This window comes from Protopterus annectens, chromosome 9.part0 (assembly GCF_019279795.1).
Source record: "Protopterus annectens isolate FY-2018-M chromosome 9.part0, PAN1.0, whole genome shotgun sequence".
In the NCBI taxonomy this organism is placed as follows: domain Eukaryota; kingdom Metazoa; phylum Chordata; order Ceratodontiformes; family Protopteridae; genus Protopterus; species Protopterus annectens.
Genome location: NC_056743.1, coordinates 1,511,310,043 through 1,511,329,129, shown reverse-complemented (window position 1 = coordinate 1,511,329,129; position 19,087 = coordinate 1,511,310,043). Strand labels below are relative to the sequence as shown.

The 19,087-nt window shown below is 40.2% G+C and overlaps 1 protein-coding gene across 1 annotated transcript in view; it reads left to right on the top strand.

The window, feature by feature from the left end:
* The window catches only part of SLC27A1 (solute carrier family 27 member 1), a 1,244,912-nt gene extending 1,226,740 nt beyond the window's left edge, over positions 1–18,172 (top strand). The window contains exons 12-13 of the mRNA XM_044084455.1: positions 15,954–16,100; positions 17,477–18,172. Of these exons, the coding sequence (XP_043940390.1) occupies positions 15,954–16,100; positions 17,477–17,634 (305 nt within the window). The 3' untranslated portion in view covers positions 17,635–18,172. The remainder of the gene's footprint in view (positions 1–15,953; positions 16,101–17,476) is intronic.
* The last annotated feature ends 915 nt before the right edge of the window (positions 18,173–19,087 follow it).

The window sequence follows — 19,087 nt, the reverse complement described above, 5'->3', positions numbered from 1 at the left end:
TCGCAAGTGCCGGTCGGCCAGCTCCTGAGATTTACGAACAGTATTTCAGCCGAAGTCTTCTTTAAAGCTAAGTACCCCGTTGGGGAAACTTTTCTTGCCTCAGACCGATGTCAGACAAAGTTAATAATTGCATTTCTTGTGGGAAGCAAATACCGCATAAGGATTTTCATTCTTTCTGTATACCTTGCTTAGGGCCAGACCACGACGTCTCGGCCTGCCGTTTTTGTGCTAGGTTCAACAAGCGCACTATTAAGTGCCAGGCGGAGTTCGCCCTTCATTATTTTGGCAAAAAAATTTATTATATCATGTCGTCGGATACCCCGACGCCAGTTTTAGGGAAAAGACGCAAAGACAAGGACCGACATCCAAGGCCCGCACCGAGTACTGAGACCACGCTTAGGCCGACTACAGATTCTCCAGTTCTTAGCGAGGTGCCTACGCAGCCCCTGACTACCGATGAAACTATTTTACTGGTGTCTCCAGTACCCGAGGTCGCAGGCTCCTCGGTCTCCATTCCCACCGCAGATACCGACGCCACTCTTGGCGGGGAAACCGAAAATTTAGTGAGGCCTGCCATTTCTGAAGGTGTCTTCAGGCCTACCACTTTCTCTATTAAAGCCTTCACTAAGTCTAAAGCTACCATCAAAACTAAAAAACAGGGCCCTCAGACCTCCTCTCAAGGCCCCATGCCTAAAAAACAGATGCTTAAAATGGCTGAGGATTTGATAACACTCATCAGGGGTTCCCAACCCCCCTCTGACAAAAGACCCAGATTGGAGGAAGACTACCCTTCCTCAGACCAGGCTTCTATTACCTCAGACCATTCTAAGGACCAGGAGTATGCCTATTCCCCTTTTGAAGACTCTGATGCTGAGGAGTCTATTCCCTCAGTCTCCCCCCCTGAGGACTACTCTTTTGGGGAAACCCTGCGTACATTGAGGGAGCACTTCCACTGGGAAGGCCAAGATTACTCAGATTTCAAGAAAAGGCTCAGGGAATTTCTACTGCTCCCCCAGCATAGGCCCCTGGCTATCCCTCCTGTTTTAGATATTTTGGATGATGTGTACACAGAAGCCAGTCTTAATCCAGATTCTTTACCTCCAGCCCCTGTTAAACCAGACAGGTATTACCGGGTTCCTGATTCCCACCAGTTCCTTTATAAAAGCCATACTGCTGACCCAGAAACTATTTCACAGGGTCCCAAGGGGATAAAGGCCTCTACTGCTAAAAACCCTTTATCTTCAGAGAGAGATTCCAAAACATTAGAAAGGTGGGGGAAAAAGGTGTATACATCAGCCACTTTAACCATGAGGGCATTAAACTGTCAATTTCATATGTTAAAGTACCAACAGTTTTTGTTATCCCAGCTGAAAAGCAAAATGACACAAACAGAACAGCCAGATTTGAAAGAGTTGAAGGATTTGTTGCATGGAGCAGAGCAAGTGGGTAAACATACCTTGCAGTGTGGTTTTGAAGCTTTAGAGGCCTCATGTAGAGCTGCTGTCACAGGGTCTGTCATATGTAGACATGCTTTGCTCAAAGAGCAAACCTTACCAGATCACGTCAAAGCAAAGTTATTAGATGCACCAGTTCAAAAAGATGTATTGTTCGGTGTTACAGCTGAGGAGGTACTAAAGAAAATGGAGGAAAAAGCAAAATCTATGCAAACAGTTAAAGATTTCTTGCATGTGCAACCTCCACGCTTCAGCAGAAACTGGCCTTCGAAAAATTGGTCCTTTCCAGCCATGGACTAACCTCAACGGGGCAGATACAGACGCCCAAGGGGTAGAGGACAACCTCAAGGATCTTACAGAGCTAGACAGTGGCAAGCACCAACCCCAAGGGGTGGAGAAGATAGACCACAGTCATTTAGAAAACAGACACAATTTCCCCCTAAGCCTGCCAAACAAAGCTTAAATGGCAGCACCTTTGGGCGGAAAACTGGCATTATTTTCAAAAAACTGGCACATTGTTACAAAAGACAAATGGATTCTGGACATTATAGACAGAGGCTACAGGTTCCACTTTCACACCCTTCCAAAAATGAGAGGCTTGCCAAACCTGCCACAAAATCAATGGGCAGAGGCACAAAGACAAATTTCCGCTCTCATGGATATGAAAGCAATTCAAGAGTTACCTGCAAAAGAACAAGGTCAAGGCTTTTATTCCAGACTATTTCTGGTACCAAGGAAGGACAAAGATTGGAGACCCATCCTAGACCTATCCATCCTAAACACAGATCTACAGGTACAAAAGTTCAAGATGCTCACTTTACAGCAGCTTCTTCCCATGCTGGGCAAGGAGTCTTGGCTGGTAACATTGGACCTCAAGGAGGCATACCTGCATGTCCCTATCAGACAAGATTGCAAAAGATACCTCAGATTTCTTGCAGGTTCAACCCATTTTACCAATTCTCTGCATTGCCCTTTGGCTTATCTACTGCGCCCAGAGTGTTTACGAAATGCCTGGCATCAGTAATTGCCTTCTGCAAACAACAAGGAATACAAATCTACCCATATCTGGACGACTGCCTGATCCAAGCGGACAGCAAGGACATTCTATTGCAGCATCTGGCGTTTGTAATAAAACTGTTAAACTACCTGGGATACACAGTGAACAAAAAGAAATCAAAACTAATAGCTTCTCAACAGATAATTTTCCTGGGTGCCAACTTAAATACATCCACCCAGATGGCCTACCTCACGCCAGACAAACAAGGGCAACTGTCTCAATACTTCAACAAAATGGCAACTTTAACCAGACTAACTGCAAGGAAAGTCCTGCAGGCTCTGGGATTCATGGCATCTTGCATCCTACTGATACCATGCGCAAAGCTGCATATGAAGAAACTACAATGGTACCTAAAAAACTTATGGTCTCAACACAGCCACAGCTTGGAAACAATTATACCACTCATTCCATGCCTTCAAAAGGAATTTTTGTGGTGGGCTCAAGCATGCCAAAGAAACACAGGTCTCCCTTTCTGTTTACCTCAAGCAACTCAAATCATCACATTGGACGTCTCAGACTATGCCTGGGGAGCACACATGGTAGATCAGTGCATTCAGGGAAAATGGTCCCAAAAAGAAAAGCACCTACACATCAACCAAAAGGAGATGCTAGCCGTGCAAAATGCTCTTATGACCTTCAACGACCTACTGCATCCAGGCCAGCTATTGATAAGGACAGACAACACCACAGTCATGTGGTACATAAACAAACGGGGGTACTCATTCATACCCCCTGTGCAGGCAAGCCATGACCCTGTGGAACACAGCTCTGGAATTACAAATTCAACTACAGGCACAATTCCTGCCAGGGAAGGAAAACACACTGGCAGACAACTTAAGCAGAAACATGACAGACCCACACGAATGGAAGTTGCATCCTCAAGTCTTGTCAAAGATAACTCAGGCATGGGGACAGCCAGACATAGATCTATTTGCTACCCACAGAAATTACCAGTTGAAAAAATTTTGTTCAAGGACCTATCATCCACAGGCCTGGAAAGTGGATGCACTCTCCTTCAATTGGACAACATTGACAGTCTATGCCTTCCCGCCTCTTCCTCTACTGACCAAAGTTCTATTAAAAGCCAGATCAGAGAGGCCACAAATGATTCTCATTGCTCCAGACTGGCCACGACAGCACTGGTATCCTCTCCTAAAGAGCCTGTCACACTCACCACCATGAATCCTACCTCTAGCTCCTCTTCTGCTGTCCCAGCACAACTACAAAACCCTTCACAGCCAGCTCAAAACCTTAAATCTAGCTGCATGGAGAATACCTTAACTTCCCAACAGACTCTCCTCTCCAAGGAGGTTCAGGATGTCATCTTGGAGACCAGAAGACCCTCTACTAGAAAAACCTACTCCGCCAAATGGAAAAGTTTTTGTTCCTGGAATCAGGAAAAGGGCCAGAATCCTTGGGTAATAAATATACCTCAAATTTTGCAGTACCTAGCTGAAATATTAAACAGTGGCCTTTCCTTCTCCTCCATCAAGATCCACGCTTCAGCCATTTCTGCACAATACAATACGGATCCTCCTTTATTCTCACATCCTCTATTAAGGCAGTTCCTCAGAGGGGCAAAAATTATAAAACCCCCACAGAAACCACCAGTCCCAGCTTGGGACCTCAACTTCGTATTGGAAAAGCTGACCCTACCTCCCTTTGAACCGGCTTCTTCTACAGAGCTACAATACTTGTCGTGGAAAACAGCCTTCCTTCTGGCTATTACCTCAGCACGCAGGGTTTCAGAGCTACAGGCCCTCATGGCTGTGCAATCATTCATCATTTTCCATCAGGACAGAGTTTCCTTAAGAACCAACCCTACCTTCATGCCAAAGGCAGTATCAAGTGTAGCTTTAAACAAGAGTATTCATTTGCCTACCTTTTATCCAAATCCACAGAACAAAGGAGAAAGACTACTACATTCCTTGGACATTCACAGACAACTTCGTTATTACTTGGACAGAACAAAGTCATTCAGGAAATCTGAGCAGCTCTTTGTGTCCTATGCTACAGGTGCTCAAGGAAAGGCTATTTCCAAACAGACAATTTCAAAATGGATAGCCCACTGCATACATTTTTGTTATTCATTTCATGGGAAGTCTGTGCCTGTATACATCAGATCCCACTCCACCAGGGCTACAGCTACCTCTACAGCTTTCCTCAGGGGGGTCCCTACCAAGGACATTTTGGAAGCAGCTACTTGGGGTTCAGTGCACACTTTCTCCAAGCACTACCACCTTCCCCTATACTCTAAATCTAGAGCGGGCTTTGCCACAGCAGTCCTGCAGGGCATCCTAGCCCCTCCTAGTTCCACTTAGTACCTACCACCCTTACTTAGCTTTGGGATTCTTCCCATCTGTAATGACTGCAGCTGTATGCACGATGAACATAGTACAGTTTTGTACCTACCATAAATGTAGATGTTCGAGTGCTCATACAGCTGCAGTCCAGGTTACCCTCCCTCCATCCCCTCTTAGGACAGGCCTCATGACAAACGCCTTTATCATACAACCTATGTGGGGTATTCTTTTATGGTGTATTTGCTTGCAACTACTGTTTCTGATTTATCTACATTGCATGTTTGCATAATATAATGTTTTGCCTTCCTTCTGGGGGCACCTGACATCTGGGGCAAGAAAAACTGAAGAAAATGGCGTCGGCTGCCTCTTTTATACCCCTGCCGCACTGACATCAGGGAAGAAGCGACGACAACCGACGCCGGACCTAAACTTTGGAATTCGGCCGACCGAGGACCCGCCTGACGGCAGGATAACCCATCTGTAATGACTGCAGCTGTATGAGCACTCGAACATCTACATTTATGGTAGGTACAAAACTGTACTTTCTGCAGGGCCTACTAGCTTCTCCAAACCCTGTTTAGTTCCACCGCCCATCCTTAGCTTTGGGATTCAACCCAAGTGTGATGACTGCAGCAGTGTAACACGATGAACATAGTACAGTTTTGTACCTACCATAAATGTAGATGTTCGAGTGTTCACACTGCTGCAGTCCAGGTTACCCTCCCTCCATCCCCTCTGACCTAGCTGAATTTTTCTATACCTTTCTATCCTGTACAACCTTTGTGGTGAATTTGCTTGTAACTGAAGGTATTCCTTTTATTCCTTTTATATGTTTTATTAGCAATATGTATTGCTTACCTACTTGGGGGCACCTGGCGTTGGATGCCTTTTATATACCCCTGGCGCACTGACGTCAGGGAAGAAGCGACAGCAACCAACGCTGGACCAAGACTTTGGAACTCTGGCCGACTGCGGGACTGCCTGACGGCAGGATAACCCAAGTGTGATGACTGCAGCAGTGTGAACACTCGAACATCTACATTTATGGTAGGTACAAAACTGTACTTTCTGAGTGAAGGCTCACTCTACCCGGTCTGTAGCTACATCTACAGCTTTTCAGGCTAGATTGTCTATGGATGATATCTGTGCTGCGGTTACTTGGGCTTCTCCTCACACCTTTGTCACTCATTACAAGTTAGATGTGGTATCTAGAGGCAGGTCTTCCTTTGGTTCCACAGTTCTCAGGAGTATTTTCCACTGAGCCTCCCAGGATTTAGGTGCTGGGGACGCTGTCCCACGGGTAAGAATGCAGGCGAGTTTGGACTACATAACATCAAGAAGTTATGTACTCACCATAACGTTTGATTTATGTAGTCCATCTCGCCTCACATTCTTATTTATCCCCCCACCTTCCCCCGTCCTGGAGGATCTGGAAGTTAGGCCTGGTTTCAGAGTTCCCTTCATTCTTGGTTTGTTCTTCCTTCCTTAGGTGGTGTTATGCATGGAGAATGAGTGCTGGTGCTTGCAGCAAACTAGATCTGGGGATAGAGAGCAGTGCAGCATGGGAAACCATCTTAGCCCAGCCAATAGAAAGACTTCGAGCTAAAAGTATGGCCGAGTCGGAGCCAACATTTGGCTCCGAACCCACGGGTAAGAATGTGAGGTGAGATGGACTACATACATTGAATCTTATGGTGAGTACATAACTTCTTGTTTTGGAAAAGATAAGTTGCATGAACCAATAGCTGCCTTTGCTGAGCTACCTTTTTCTAGCTTGTGTTTGTTTTTGACATTGGGATAGAAGAATCCCAATTGAAAGACCTGCTCTGGTAGAGTATTTAATTGAATTTAGAATAGAAACTGGTGTTTTTAAAAGGAATAGTTAATAGGGCATCTAAAACACTGCACTATAATTATATGAATCAATCGGAGGAGGTTAGAAAAGAGTGGGAAGAAGAGAGGATAAGCAGTTCACAAGGAAACAATGGGGAGGACTTATGGATGGCTCCCAATGTGCAACAAAGTCTAGAAAGTTTACAATGTTTGCATAGGTATTTTATACACCACACAGGCTTCAAAGTTTTTTTCCAGTAGATGATGAATATTGCAGGTGTGATAGGGAAGAAAGAGATAACTAGGAACATATTGTTTGGGAGTGTAAAGAGCTGAAAGACTTTAAGAATTCCCTACAGAGTACTCTGTCAGAAATATTGGGTGAGCAAATGGGTGTAACTAAGGAAATTGTTTTTGAAACGGAGTACAGGATCTGAATTGCCTAAACATAGTAACACCTTTTTTTAAGTTTAATTCTGGTGGCTGCCAAAAAATGACTAGAAAACAGAAATCAAAGTTTGAACCAACTGTATTTGAAGTATTAAATATTGTTACAGAGATAAAAGAATTGGAAGTGGGATCTTTAGAAAAGGGTGGGAACAAATGACATAGAAAATGGAAACTGTGAGAACAGTACATCCAGAATAATGTTCTGGAGGAGATATGAGGTTTAAGGGAATGCAGGATAATGTTCTGGAGGTGATATGAGGTTTAAGGGAATGCAGGATAATGTTCTGGAGGAGATATGAGGTTTAAGGGAATGCAGGACTTGATCAATTTATGTAATGTTGAATTGATAAATATACAAAATAATATATGTGATGTATAATGATTGCAACGGGGAATATGATATTTGTTTACTTTTATATAAATGTATGCTTTTTAGTGCTGATTCAATAAAGGTGTTAAAGTAAAAAATACACATATATTTACTGTGTAGGTAACGTTAATATGAAAGAGGAGGCAACCATTACACTGTAAAAAAATACTTATGCATTAGTAGTTGTTGAACAATGAGCATTTGAGGAGGTGTATTAGTGGGTTTGTCAGATTTGTAAAAGATTGATGTGATTAGTGCTTAGAAATTCAAAGAAATGGAAATGAGGGAAAAAACTAGGTAGGGCAGAAATGTTAATATTGTAGTTCAGAGGTGGAGTATGAAGCGGGTTCAGAGACAATTATATATAAGGCTATCGAAAGGTTTATATTAGAAGTATAGAGATGGAGTGAACAGTGTCACAAAATAAAGTTTATAGCTGGGACATTGTAATAAAATTATTCAGCTGTTTGTGAAGACTGATTGTGGGGTATAGAATTCTGAATGAAAAGAAATGGTGTGATGTTATGGCAAACTGAAGATGAGTGGCATTGATCCTGAATGTATAGGAATATCAGATCCATTGATGTGATAGTTGTGTTTTAAATAAGTTTGCATTCTGAATGGATATGATAGTGGGATGTGGTTCCATAGTTTGACTGCAGCACTTGAATGTAAAGGGTCACCTGCGTATTAGATGATTTGGTTGTAGTGCTTAAGGGATTGTTTACAGAGTACAATTCTATTGGGGAAGTAGCAGTGCATTAAGTTATTAAGAGCTAGGCAATCGTCTGGCTTACAGAGAAGTCTGGTATTGTAGTTAGCTGAGAAAAAGTTAGGGAATGTGGTAGTGCTAACCAGCTTAATTCTGTGAGGACTAGGCAGTGGTGTGTTCTGTTACTGTTTACTGCAAATTGGCCATTTTATTATAACATTGCTTAAGTATGGACATTTGAGACTTGAAGTTTAGTGAAGATTGGGGTAGCATACAGAAGAGAACCATAAAATGTAGAGGCTGTGCATCTGGCTATGTCAGTGAAGTTATTTATTTACAGTGTTTAATTTCTCCAAATCTTTTGGGTTTCTAATACCCTGATGGGAATGGTCAGCATTCCTTAGTCAAAGTATGATTAAAGTTCATGAAATTAATATATTCAGTTTTTGATGTTAGCCAAAAGTGCTTTTTCCAGAAACTGCAATGTGCCCAGAATTGACTCCTCCCGTAATTCATACAGAGTTACGTAGCATATCTAAATATGACTAAATTCTTTTTTGTGTGACCCATTGCTTCTAATGGAACTGTCTGAGTATCCTTCCACACTGCCCTCATTTCTGTATGCAAATCCTGGTATTTTTATGACTTTGTCTCTCTCTCTCTCTCTCTCTCTCTCTCTCTCTCTCTGTGTGTGTGTAAGAGGCACTGTAGTCACTGGATGTAGCAATTTTAGTGATCAATGCTACTTTTGTCCTCTTTTCATGGACGTATCTGTTTTTCTTGCATCTGTTTTTTGAACTGTTGGTAATGGGTGATCCCATGTCATATAAACTTCATCATTCTCTATAATGCTTTGTGGCTGATGTTTCCAATGCTTCTCAACTACTTCAGTATTGTAATGTTTGCATAATCCCTCATGCAATAGTCGTAGCACATTATGCCTTTTCACAGGCCCTCTGCCATTAATGTACCACATCAAGCAAACAAGATGTGTGACTGCTTCCAATTCTGTTTTACAAAACCTGCATTTGTATGTTTATCTCACACATTCAGTGGACTTTGTAAACCAGTGTGTATGTAGTCCACTATCCTGTTGTCATTTCATTTGGTTTAAATTCATCTCTCCTTAATCATTCCTGCATCAGATACTGATTGACATGAGGTTGTTCCAGGAGTGTTCTGTACTTGCAGCTATATTTTTGCCTTTTCCACATTTCTTGCCTTTTCATCTGATTTTTTAGCTTATATTCTGTCTTCTGTCTTTTCTCACATTCAGTTGCTGCCTGATTTTTTTGCCTACTTCTCATTTGATTTCCCTTATGGCTTGACACTTGATATGCTTCTGCTAACCTAAGCAGGGAAGTCATATTAGGCTTATTCTCTTCATGTTTGAAACTTTCATGTTTGGATCTTGTGAGAGTAGCAGATATGTATGCAGACCTACAGTAGCAAATCTGTACATGTAATCAATTTTGAGGAGGCCCATACCTCCTCCTTCAGAACGGGGAATATATAATCTTGGTATGCATTGATTTTTATACGTCATCTGATAAAGAGTGAAACATGTTTCTTGTTTTCCTGTCCAGCTGATTCAATACTTTTTGGGGCCCTAAAACTGTAAGTTAAAACAGGAGGAGCAACTTGATGTATGGCTTGGACTATTTTCCCAGACGTCAGGGCTGAGAGCTTAATGGGTTAATGGCAAGAGAAAAAGAGCAGATGTGACAGTCACCCTGGAATACCCCTCTTTTAATTTTTATCCCTGGGTTAATTTATCCTTTACCATGGCTTAGATGTAAAGTGTCTTGCCACAGTTTCATAGTCAGTGTAGTGTAATCAATTAATGTACGGTTTATCTTATACATTTGTACATACTTCTTTATGCTGTCAAATGTTTTTTTGTAATCTATTCATGCCATACTTTTGAACTTTTCCTTTATATTTGTCTTCCCCTTTTTACAATTATCCATTACAACTTTAACAAGTGATCCTTTGCTCCATATATCTTTCTTTTATTACCGTTTTGTTCTATTGCCATAGTTGAGTTTGCCTATAAACTCTGTTGGCATCAGTTCCAGTATGTAGTTTACATATCGTTGGAAGGCAAATCAGTGGCCTATAGTTTTTAAGATGACTTGCAGGTTCACTCTTTAGGAGTATCATAATTTTTCCTGTTAAAATTGGCATCTGTTCTGGATGCACACACAAGTAGTTCTTTCTCAGGGCTAAGTCTTTATGTAAAGATGTTAATACTTTTAACCAGAAATTAGATACTGAATCTCTGCCAGGGGTTTTCCAGTTAGGAGCTTTTCTTAATTTTGTTTCAATTTCTCTGGCTGTTGCTTCATCCCATTTCATATCATGTACATTTGAACTTCTTATTGTTTCTTTTGTTTCTTCTATCCATTCAGCATTTTTTTACATTCCACAGGGTCTTCATAGATATTTCTCTAAAAATTGTCTTGTTTCTTCATTTTCTGGTGGTATTTCTATTCCTTTTGCTTGTTTCCCAAATCTCTGTAAAACTTTTTGAGGTCATTAGTGAATTGCTTATTTTGTACTTTTCCTTTATATTTATCTCCATATATTCTAAGTTTTTCTGCCTGTGATGATATCTTTAGTTTATTATGTGCAGTAGTGTACAATAGATTCTAGTCTGTTCTGATACTGCATGTTGCTTTTATCTTGTCTTTCTAAGAATGTTTGTTCTGCTCCCTCTTCTACACTGTTCTAACAGTGACACTTGCCTTAATTGCTTTACAGTTTTCTCTGAATGATACTTCCACGATACTTCCATGATAGCATTTGATTACTTCCCTTCCTTTTCCTTATTGCCCTCGGTTTTTGTGGTTAAGATTTCGTCTGTTATTAATTTTGTTGCACAATAATATAGCCTATTTACTTCTGTTATATCACATGAATTTCTGTTAATATTCGTGATTTTTGTGTTCATTTGTTTTATTAAACTTATAACATTTTAGGTCTTAGTGCCTTTTTGTAATCTATTTCTTTCATTGATCTTAGTATGTCTATCCATCTCTATTAAATCAAGCAAATCTTCCGTTAGATCATTTTCTTCTAAACTGAGGGCACATTCCTTGTCCTCTGTTTCCTGCAGGCATTCTACAGAAATTTTCAGAACATCTTCCTGTGACATAATTGCTTCAGCTGCATTCTGCATCATCTGTTGCACTTTCATATGAGAGCTCATTGGCCTATCACTCTACAACATTGACTGTGTCAGAGTTGCCACCACTTCCTGTTCATTCCCTTCGTGTGCAACTCCAGCTGAACTTTTGCACTGGTTTCCTACTGAAATCTCCAGAGTATCTGTGTGTGGCAAATGATAAGATGCTTCCTGTTGTACTTGTTTCTCCTTAATTTGGGGACTCGACTTTACCAGAGTCTGATTTCCAACACTAAATCCTTCACTTCACATCTAATCCATAAATTCAACTTCTATTTCTTTAACTTCTCTATTATAATTCCTGTTTAATAATCTCCCCACCCTTTTTCTTTTTTGTGTTGCAAAATTTTCCATATCCAAATGCCTTTGGCTGTACTTCTCTTCATATATCTTTGTTGTATCGGTTAGTTTTGCTTTCTCCTTTCCATATTGATATATTGCACACTATGAATTCTGTTTCTTTATCCCATTCATATTTCTTCAGATGCCTCTCTGCTTGTTTCCCCTTACTTTGGGGACTCACTGTTCCATCACGCTGTGATGTTACCAGAGCTGGATTTTCAACAATGAACCATTCACTTTGCAGGTATTCCATAACTTCAGCTTTTGTTTGTTTTAACTTCTGTTCTGTGTTCTCCCTTTGTGTTCTTATTTTTTTTGTATTGTGAAACGTTTCATATCTGTATGCCTTGGCTGTATTTCTCTTCAAGTATCATTGGAGCTGTTGTTTTGTACTGATTATTTTGGTTTTCTGTTTTGCATAAATATTGCACCATATCAGATCTGTCTTTCTTTCTTTCCCATGTCCATTTTTCTTTTTTATACCTTTCAAACATCTCTAGGTTTTGTTCTTTGTATTTTTCTCTCCCCCCTTAGTTGTTTTCTTTTTCTAAACAGCCTAAAGTTTCTTAGTCTGTGTAATGTTTTTCATGGATCTGTTGTACTAATGAACACAAATTTGCATTTGAAGCTTTTAACAGTTTTTCTTGTGAAAGTATTTTTCTTTCCTCTAATTTCTCTCTTAATCTTTTTGAATATCTTCCATCTGGAAATTCTGGGCTTCTTGCATAATAGTAACAATACACAGTTTTTCTTATCCTCAATACTTTGTCACCTAAATGGCTCTGGCCTGTCAGTTTTTGTTGGTTTTGTGGACTACTACTACTTTCTTCTACAACAGGGGGCGTCATCCTCCCCATGAGCCTGGTCTAACCCCATTGTAGGAATGTTTCCATGTCTTGAGGATTTTGACTGCCATTTTTTTTCAGTCCTGACAACAGTGTGCCTACCAGGATTGGGCTTTTTTTTTTTTACCCTGGAACTTGTGCATCCAGCTATTTTTAACCTACTTCTGTCCATGATATATAAAATGCAGTCTATACACCAGTATCATCTTGGTGAGATTCGTAAAAACAGGGTCTACCTCATGACAGTACTCACCAAGACTTGAGAATGAATTCAGTTCCAGCAATGCTACTGTCCTTTACTTGCTGATTTTATCACCTCTCCATTCGGACTGTCTTATCTACTCTGTAATGTCAAGCTTCTGATTAGTTTTTTTAACCACGTGATTCATGTTGGTTGAATTTCAACTTTTCATCTATGATGACACCCAGTAATTCTGTGTGGTTTACTTGTTCTATTATGGTGCTTCTGGCAGAGCCAGTGTTTTGGTAGAGATGTGTTCTGGGGTGAAAAACAGTAATTTCATTTTTTTAGGATTTAGATTTAGTTATGAATTATTTAGGCATGTTTCAGTCAATAAGAAGAATTGTTGTGAAAGGTCCTTAATTTTAGAGAGATTTAGCAGACTAGACTAGAGTTGAGTTGCCAATGTATTGAACTAGAGTCACATTTTTTGTAGCAGTGTAGAAATCACCGATGAGTATGATAAATCATATGGGGGCCTAGTATGGATCCTTGTGGAACACTACCTTCAGGCCAGTTATTACAGAAAAGAATCACTTTTAAAGCCAGTTTTGATTAATTAGCAAGGAGACGCAATGTAGAACATGTTTTCTTTTATGTACTGAATGTAGACACTGAGAAACTAAGGAGACAAAGTAACTGTCATATCCAATATAATCTAACTGACAAGAGAAAGGACGGTGGCCAACTTGGTAAGTGGTCCTAAGAATGCAAGGCCTACTCTCTTGGGGTAACATCAGAGTCGCTTTTACAGCACATGGCAGGCACGTATCTGACTAGTTAAAGTTTATATACAGCAGTGCTTCTTATGTTAAACTTGCTTATGCTGCAGAATGACAGAAAATCCTAATGAAAAATGTTCACAGATGTGTGCCTTGTGGCAGAGCCCTTGATATTTAAGGGACAGGTCTGATGTAATGTCCTCAGGCTCTGAAAGGAAAGAAAAATTAAAAACACTACTGTACTGTAAAGTGTTATATGGAGGCAATAAAGTCAATACATGGGTAGCTAGCTATATCTAATGGTAAAAGAAGAGGCACAATGACTATAAGCAGAAAAACATGGGCTATTCTAAGAGATGAGAGAAGGAAACCAGGTTTATTGAATGTAAAATAAAATAGGTTTAGCAGGAGTAGTGGTAGAGAACTACTGTGATGACTGTATAGAGCTGTACAGAGCAAATTAACAGAACATAGCAATGCACTGCTAAGTAAATTATGAAAATCACTTGGAAAACATATGCTACAATGTCTTTTTATTCTATGCACCCTTGGAACAAATAGAAACATAATAACAGATGATACATAACCTGACATGCGAAGCAAGAGGGTGACAGAGTGGATATGGAGACCTAAGCAAAGGGTATTTTAGGAGTACGTTCTTCTCCAATGACCCAGACAGGAAGGGGGATGGATTATGACACTGATCGCTATTCAGCTTGTTCGTCAAACCTAGACTGCCTTTTAACCCACCCTCAGGCCAGTTATTACAGAAAACCATCACTTGACTTCCTCTGTTCATAAATGGGTAGTGATGTCAATACACTTACCCCCCATTACCATGTTTGTGACCATTCCTGTTTGTGATTTATTTAAGCTCAGACTTCAGTTTTATCTGTCCTTTTGCTGGTCTCAGGCTTCACTTTTGTTTATAGCCATTCCTTTTGGCTTCTTGCAAGCCAGAGTTTTCTTTCCACCATGTTTACAGTAGAGCTTACTCTGCCAACATTATCAACAGTGGCCATGAGAGGAAAAGCCATTTCAAGTAGGAATGAGCCTGCTTGATCCCACCACCACCACCTATAGTTTTCAGAGTAATTCCTCAAGCAGTCACCATTCACAGCTTTTGTTATCTTGATTTTGATTAAATATGTATAAATACATGATTGTTGTGGTTGAGGAGTACATTTTTATGAAGATACCTGCCTTTGCTTCACCTCAGATGTTTTGCAGCTGATTTTTTCCCCAAGTAATTATGCAACTGCTTATGAGGTTGTGCCCTTAATTGACAGCTTTCTGTCTTTCCTCCTTTATCTGGTTTTACAGCAATAATATATGTGTGCATTAAAAACTTTTTTCACTCTGAATTTAATCCTTAAAGAACTTACTGTCCTGAGAATGTACTTGTTATACTCTGAAGTTAGTCTTTGATTACCATAATTATTTATTTTCTAGTTTTGCATATCTTTCTTTGAAATTACTGGATTTGTTGGCTGTTGGTCCATATGCTGGTATGCACTGTAATGTCACACACTACACTAGGAGTGTTTTTAACCCCTGAACGCTGTATTTTTTTCTGCATAATAATACATTTAAGATCACAATCCTGACATTCATTGCGGTAAAGTTCTCAGTTTTGATGCTTTAGGCACAGAACATATGTCTTCTTGTGGCTGCCAGATTATAGGTGGCACATGCAGTGGCACTGTCAGTACTGCCTGGAAAAGGAACATGATGTGAAGCACTGCCATGTGTACTAGTTTTGCAACTCATCCACCAGCAGGTGCAGGAGGAACATGTTTCTGGCCTACCTTACTATTCTGAGGATGACAGAGGTTGAAGTGTCCAGATTTGAAGTTGGAGGGATGTTCCCATGTGCATCCCTAGACCTTTGCTAGATCACCTTCAGAAAAGCTAGAGAATTCGGGAGCAAACATTCATTGCACCCTTCTGGAGTGCCAGTGGCTTAACAGGTAGCATACTTGCCTTTGATGCTGAAAGATCAGTACATTGTGGGATTTATTTGTAGTCTAAGTGCTTCTTTCTAAAGAGTCAGTGGGTCTAACAGATATCACACTGTTCTTTAATGCTAGAAGATCAGAAGATTGTAAGATTTATCCCAACACCAAGTGCTTTTTGGATTCATTTTCCAACATTAACACTGAGTGGATGCTGCACCTCATGCAGAATAGCTTGACTCAAGGAGGCAGCACCTACCTAACCTCATTCATCACCTGCATCTCTGTCCTGCTAGTATAGTAAAAGTTAATGTTGTGTTGTTGCACCCTTTACAAGTTGGGGAAAGAAGCAGTTATTGGTTTAATAGCATCTTACTTTTCATAGGCAGGACACTATTGCAGTACATTGAGTCTGTCACAGTTGTCTTTTCCATTTCTGAGTTTCTTCTGCAAGTGCTGGAATGTAATTCTCTTTTCTTTAGGTGTGGAAGGTAAAGCAGGAATGGCTGCCATTGCAGACCCAGAAGGAAAGATTAATCCTAGCATTTTATACCAAGACCTCCAGAAAGTGCTGCCACCCTATGCCAGGCCTTTGTTTCTCCGCCTAATGCCAGAAGTTGATACCACAGGTAGGAGTTTATTAAGCTGCATTATGGCATTATTCAATGAAAAGATAGTATGCTTGTAAACTGTCAGTAATATTTAGTCAACACTAGAATATTTGTGCATTGTAACAAAACACCTGCCACATTTTGTCTCGGAAGAAAATGAGTTTTATTTCCTCCTTTGTGGAAAGTTTTTTGAATTGTTACTCTCCTTTGACCTAAAAAGCAAAAACACTTTAAGAAATGTCTAGGAACTTTTTGGCTGTTGCAGAGAATGTTGCATTTTACACCTTTTCTTTTAGTTTTACTAAGTCACTAGTAGCCAGTCTTATCTGCAGTTGCTTTCTCAGCTTTGTTTTATGGACTGCTCACAGTGGTTTAATGTCTCATTCCATTTATAATATTAATTTTAATGAAATCTTTGAGTTCTTAGCACTGTATAGGTCTGCAGTAATACATTAGAGCCCCTGTCTGTAGCATAGAAGAAAAGTCTTGACTGTGGCTCAGCTGACCGTAGTTCATTTAGCAGCTCAGATGGTGGGGGAGGATTGGCATAAATCATCAGTGCTAGGTCACCCAGTCTTTGAGGCAGGAGTAGTGGTTCCTGTCAGCCAATCACCACCATACAAGAGGAGACTTGCAGTACACCAAAATGGCTAGGACTGCAGGCATGGCCTTTTCAAACCCAAGTGTGGTGGTAGACTTAGTAATTTGTTTGTGGATGCATGCAAACGCACGCGTGGGGTTGGGGTCTGTAGGATACCCCACAGTGATGCACATGCTTATGTCAGCCACTAGGAGTGGGGTTAGAGCCCTACTAAAAATGCTGTCTTTGTCAGCATGTTGGCAAGGGCATAAACATCTCCATGGGTGCCTGTATGACGGCCCTTCTGGTTGTCACCCCTCTGCTGAAGATACTTACTACTAGAGAGCAAATGGCTCAAGACACATTGGAGAAAGGAGGCTTTATAGTTAGCAGTCACGGAGGCCAAAAAAAAAAAAAAAAAACAATATAGAAAACTGTGGAACTGTAAAGTGACTATAGTGCATGGGGGGGGGGGGGGCTAGCATGTAATCATATCTCTGTGATACAGAACAGGCAGTGAAACCTTAGGTGAGATGATAAGCTTGCTAATAAAAGGTAAAAAAAAGTAGTTGGTAACTAGGTGTTTTCTTGTTTTTGTGCCAGCATGTAGAAATGGTGCTAGATCTACGAAAAAAGGATGCTGTACATGAGAAAAAGCTTAAGTATACATGTTTAAAAAAAGACACAAGGAGTCCTTTATCTTTTGTTGTCTCTAAGTTTTAGTCATTTTGTATTGAGATGGCATTTAAGTTAGCAGGTACTGTTCAAGCAAGAAATGCGAGCTAGTAGTTTGATATTGCTTTCTTGTTTGCAGGCACATTCAAGATTCAGAAGACCCGCTTACAGAAGGAGGGCTTTAATCCCCACCTCATCAGTGACCATCTCTATTTCCTAGATAACAAGTTGGGAAAGTATGTAGCTATTGACACCAGCATCTACAAAGCCATCCAAAATGGGAAGATTCCCTTCTAATGAAAAATTATGGAAAATTACATTGTTGGATTGAACTGACAGATGAAATGCATCAAACAAAAGATGGTTTGCAGGCGAATAGTATTTTAGCAAGAAACAAGCTCTCTGCATAAAAGCACTCGTTGCTATGGTAAAGGCCCATTATTTTAAACCCTTTATTATGATTACAGATCTTAAAGAAGAAACTTTAACAGCACTGCATTAACTTTATGGCTAGAAGTACAGACTGCTTGCAGAAACATGTTCTCCTTCCAACTTTGCTGTGTGCAGAAGGAGACTAGTCTAACTTAGAAGAATCACTGAATCACATCGTTTCAACACCACACCTGGAGGAAGGTTTTTGGATGAAGCCACATGATGGATTGTCTACTTTCATATCATGTGTTTTAAACTGTTGCCTCCCAAAGGTTATGATATGCACACTGTACTGGTTTTATTTAAATAAGTGTTTTAACTTAAATTTGTATGTAGGATCATTCAGACTGTTACTTCTGCATACAAAGCAGAATAAAGCAATAAGTATGGTGATCTGAAATAACTAAAAAAAAAATGAAAAGGGAGCTTGTCTGAAATAACAGATTAATATCACAATAATGTTTACATTTGGGGTGCTTGGAATCAAGAGGACTATCTCCTGCTTTGTGCTGGGAGTGATTTATAGTATACATCTTGACAATTAACATTCATTTGTCTGAACTTCCTAGTTACTCGCTGTTGTGGAAACAGTGGGATTAATGGTAGCATTTACTGCTGGTATCTGAGTAGTACATTTTTGTCTTAAAACTGTGTTTAATTGTATTTGAATACACTTTAATATGAAAAAAGGTTTTGGCTGTATTTTTTTTCAGAGGAAATCCTGCAGCGATTCTTCTAGAACCTACAGTTTGGACTTCAGACTGTTAAAAATTGAGAACAGAGTGCTAACCATTAGTACCCGCATGGATTGCCTCTAAAACAGTTCCACATTTAAAACATTAGGAAAAATGATAATTCCCTGAATATTTATAGGGGTAAGGCAAACTAGTTTCTCATTTACTGCCTTGGTTGGAGTGTTTATCAGGCGTTTTGCATTGCCTACATTTGGTTCAAGTGTCAGCTCTGGTGATAAGAGTATCTGGGGTACAGGGTGCCCCTTCCCTCATATGTGAATTATTCAAGTGATGAGTGGGCAAATCTTGAACATGATCTCTCTTAAAAGCTGAAACATCAGTTTCCATGCCAGTGCCACAGGTTTTGGTTATCTTACATGTGATCAGCAGCTAACTGATCAACTGTTACTCCCCGATTCTTTTTCTTCAAAGTTGTATATTCAGTGTACTGCTAGATTGCAGTTTGTGGCTAATGTTTTTGACCCATCCAAAGTTGCGCAAATGTGGCATTCATATTTAAGTATAGAGGCAAAAAAAGAGAGATTTGGTATGTTTTCTAGTATGTACGTTTGGCAATGCTATGC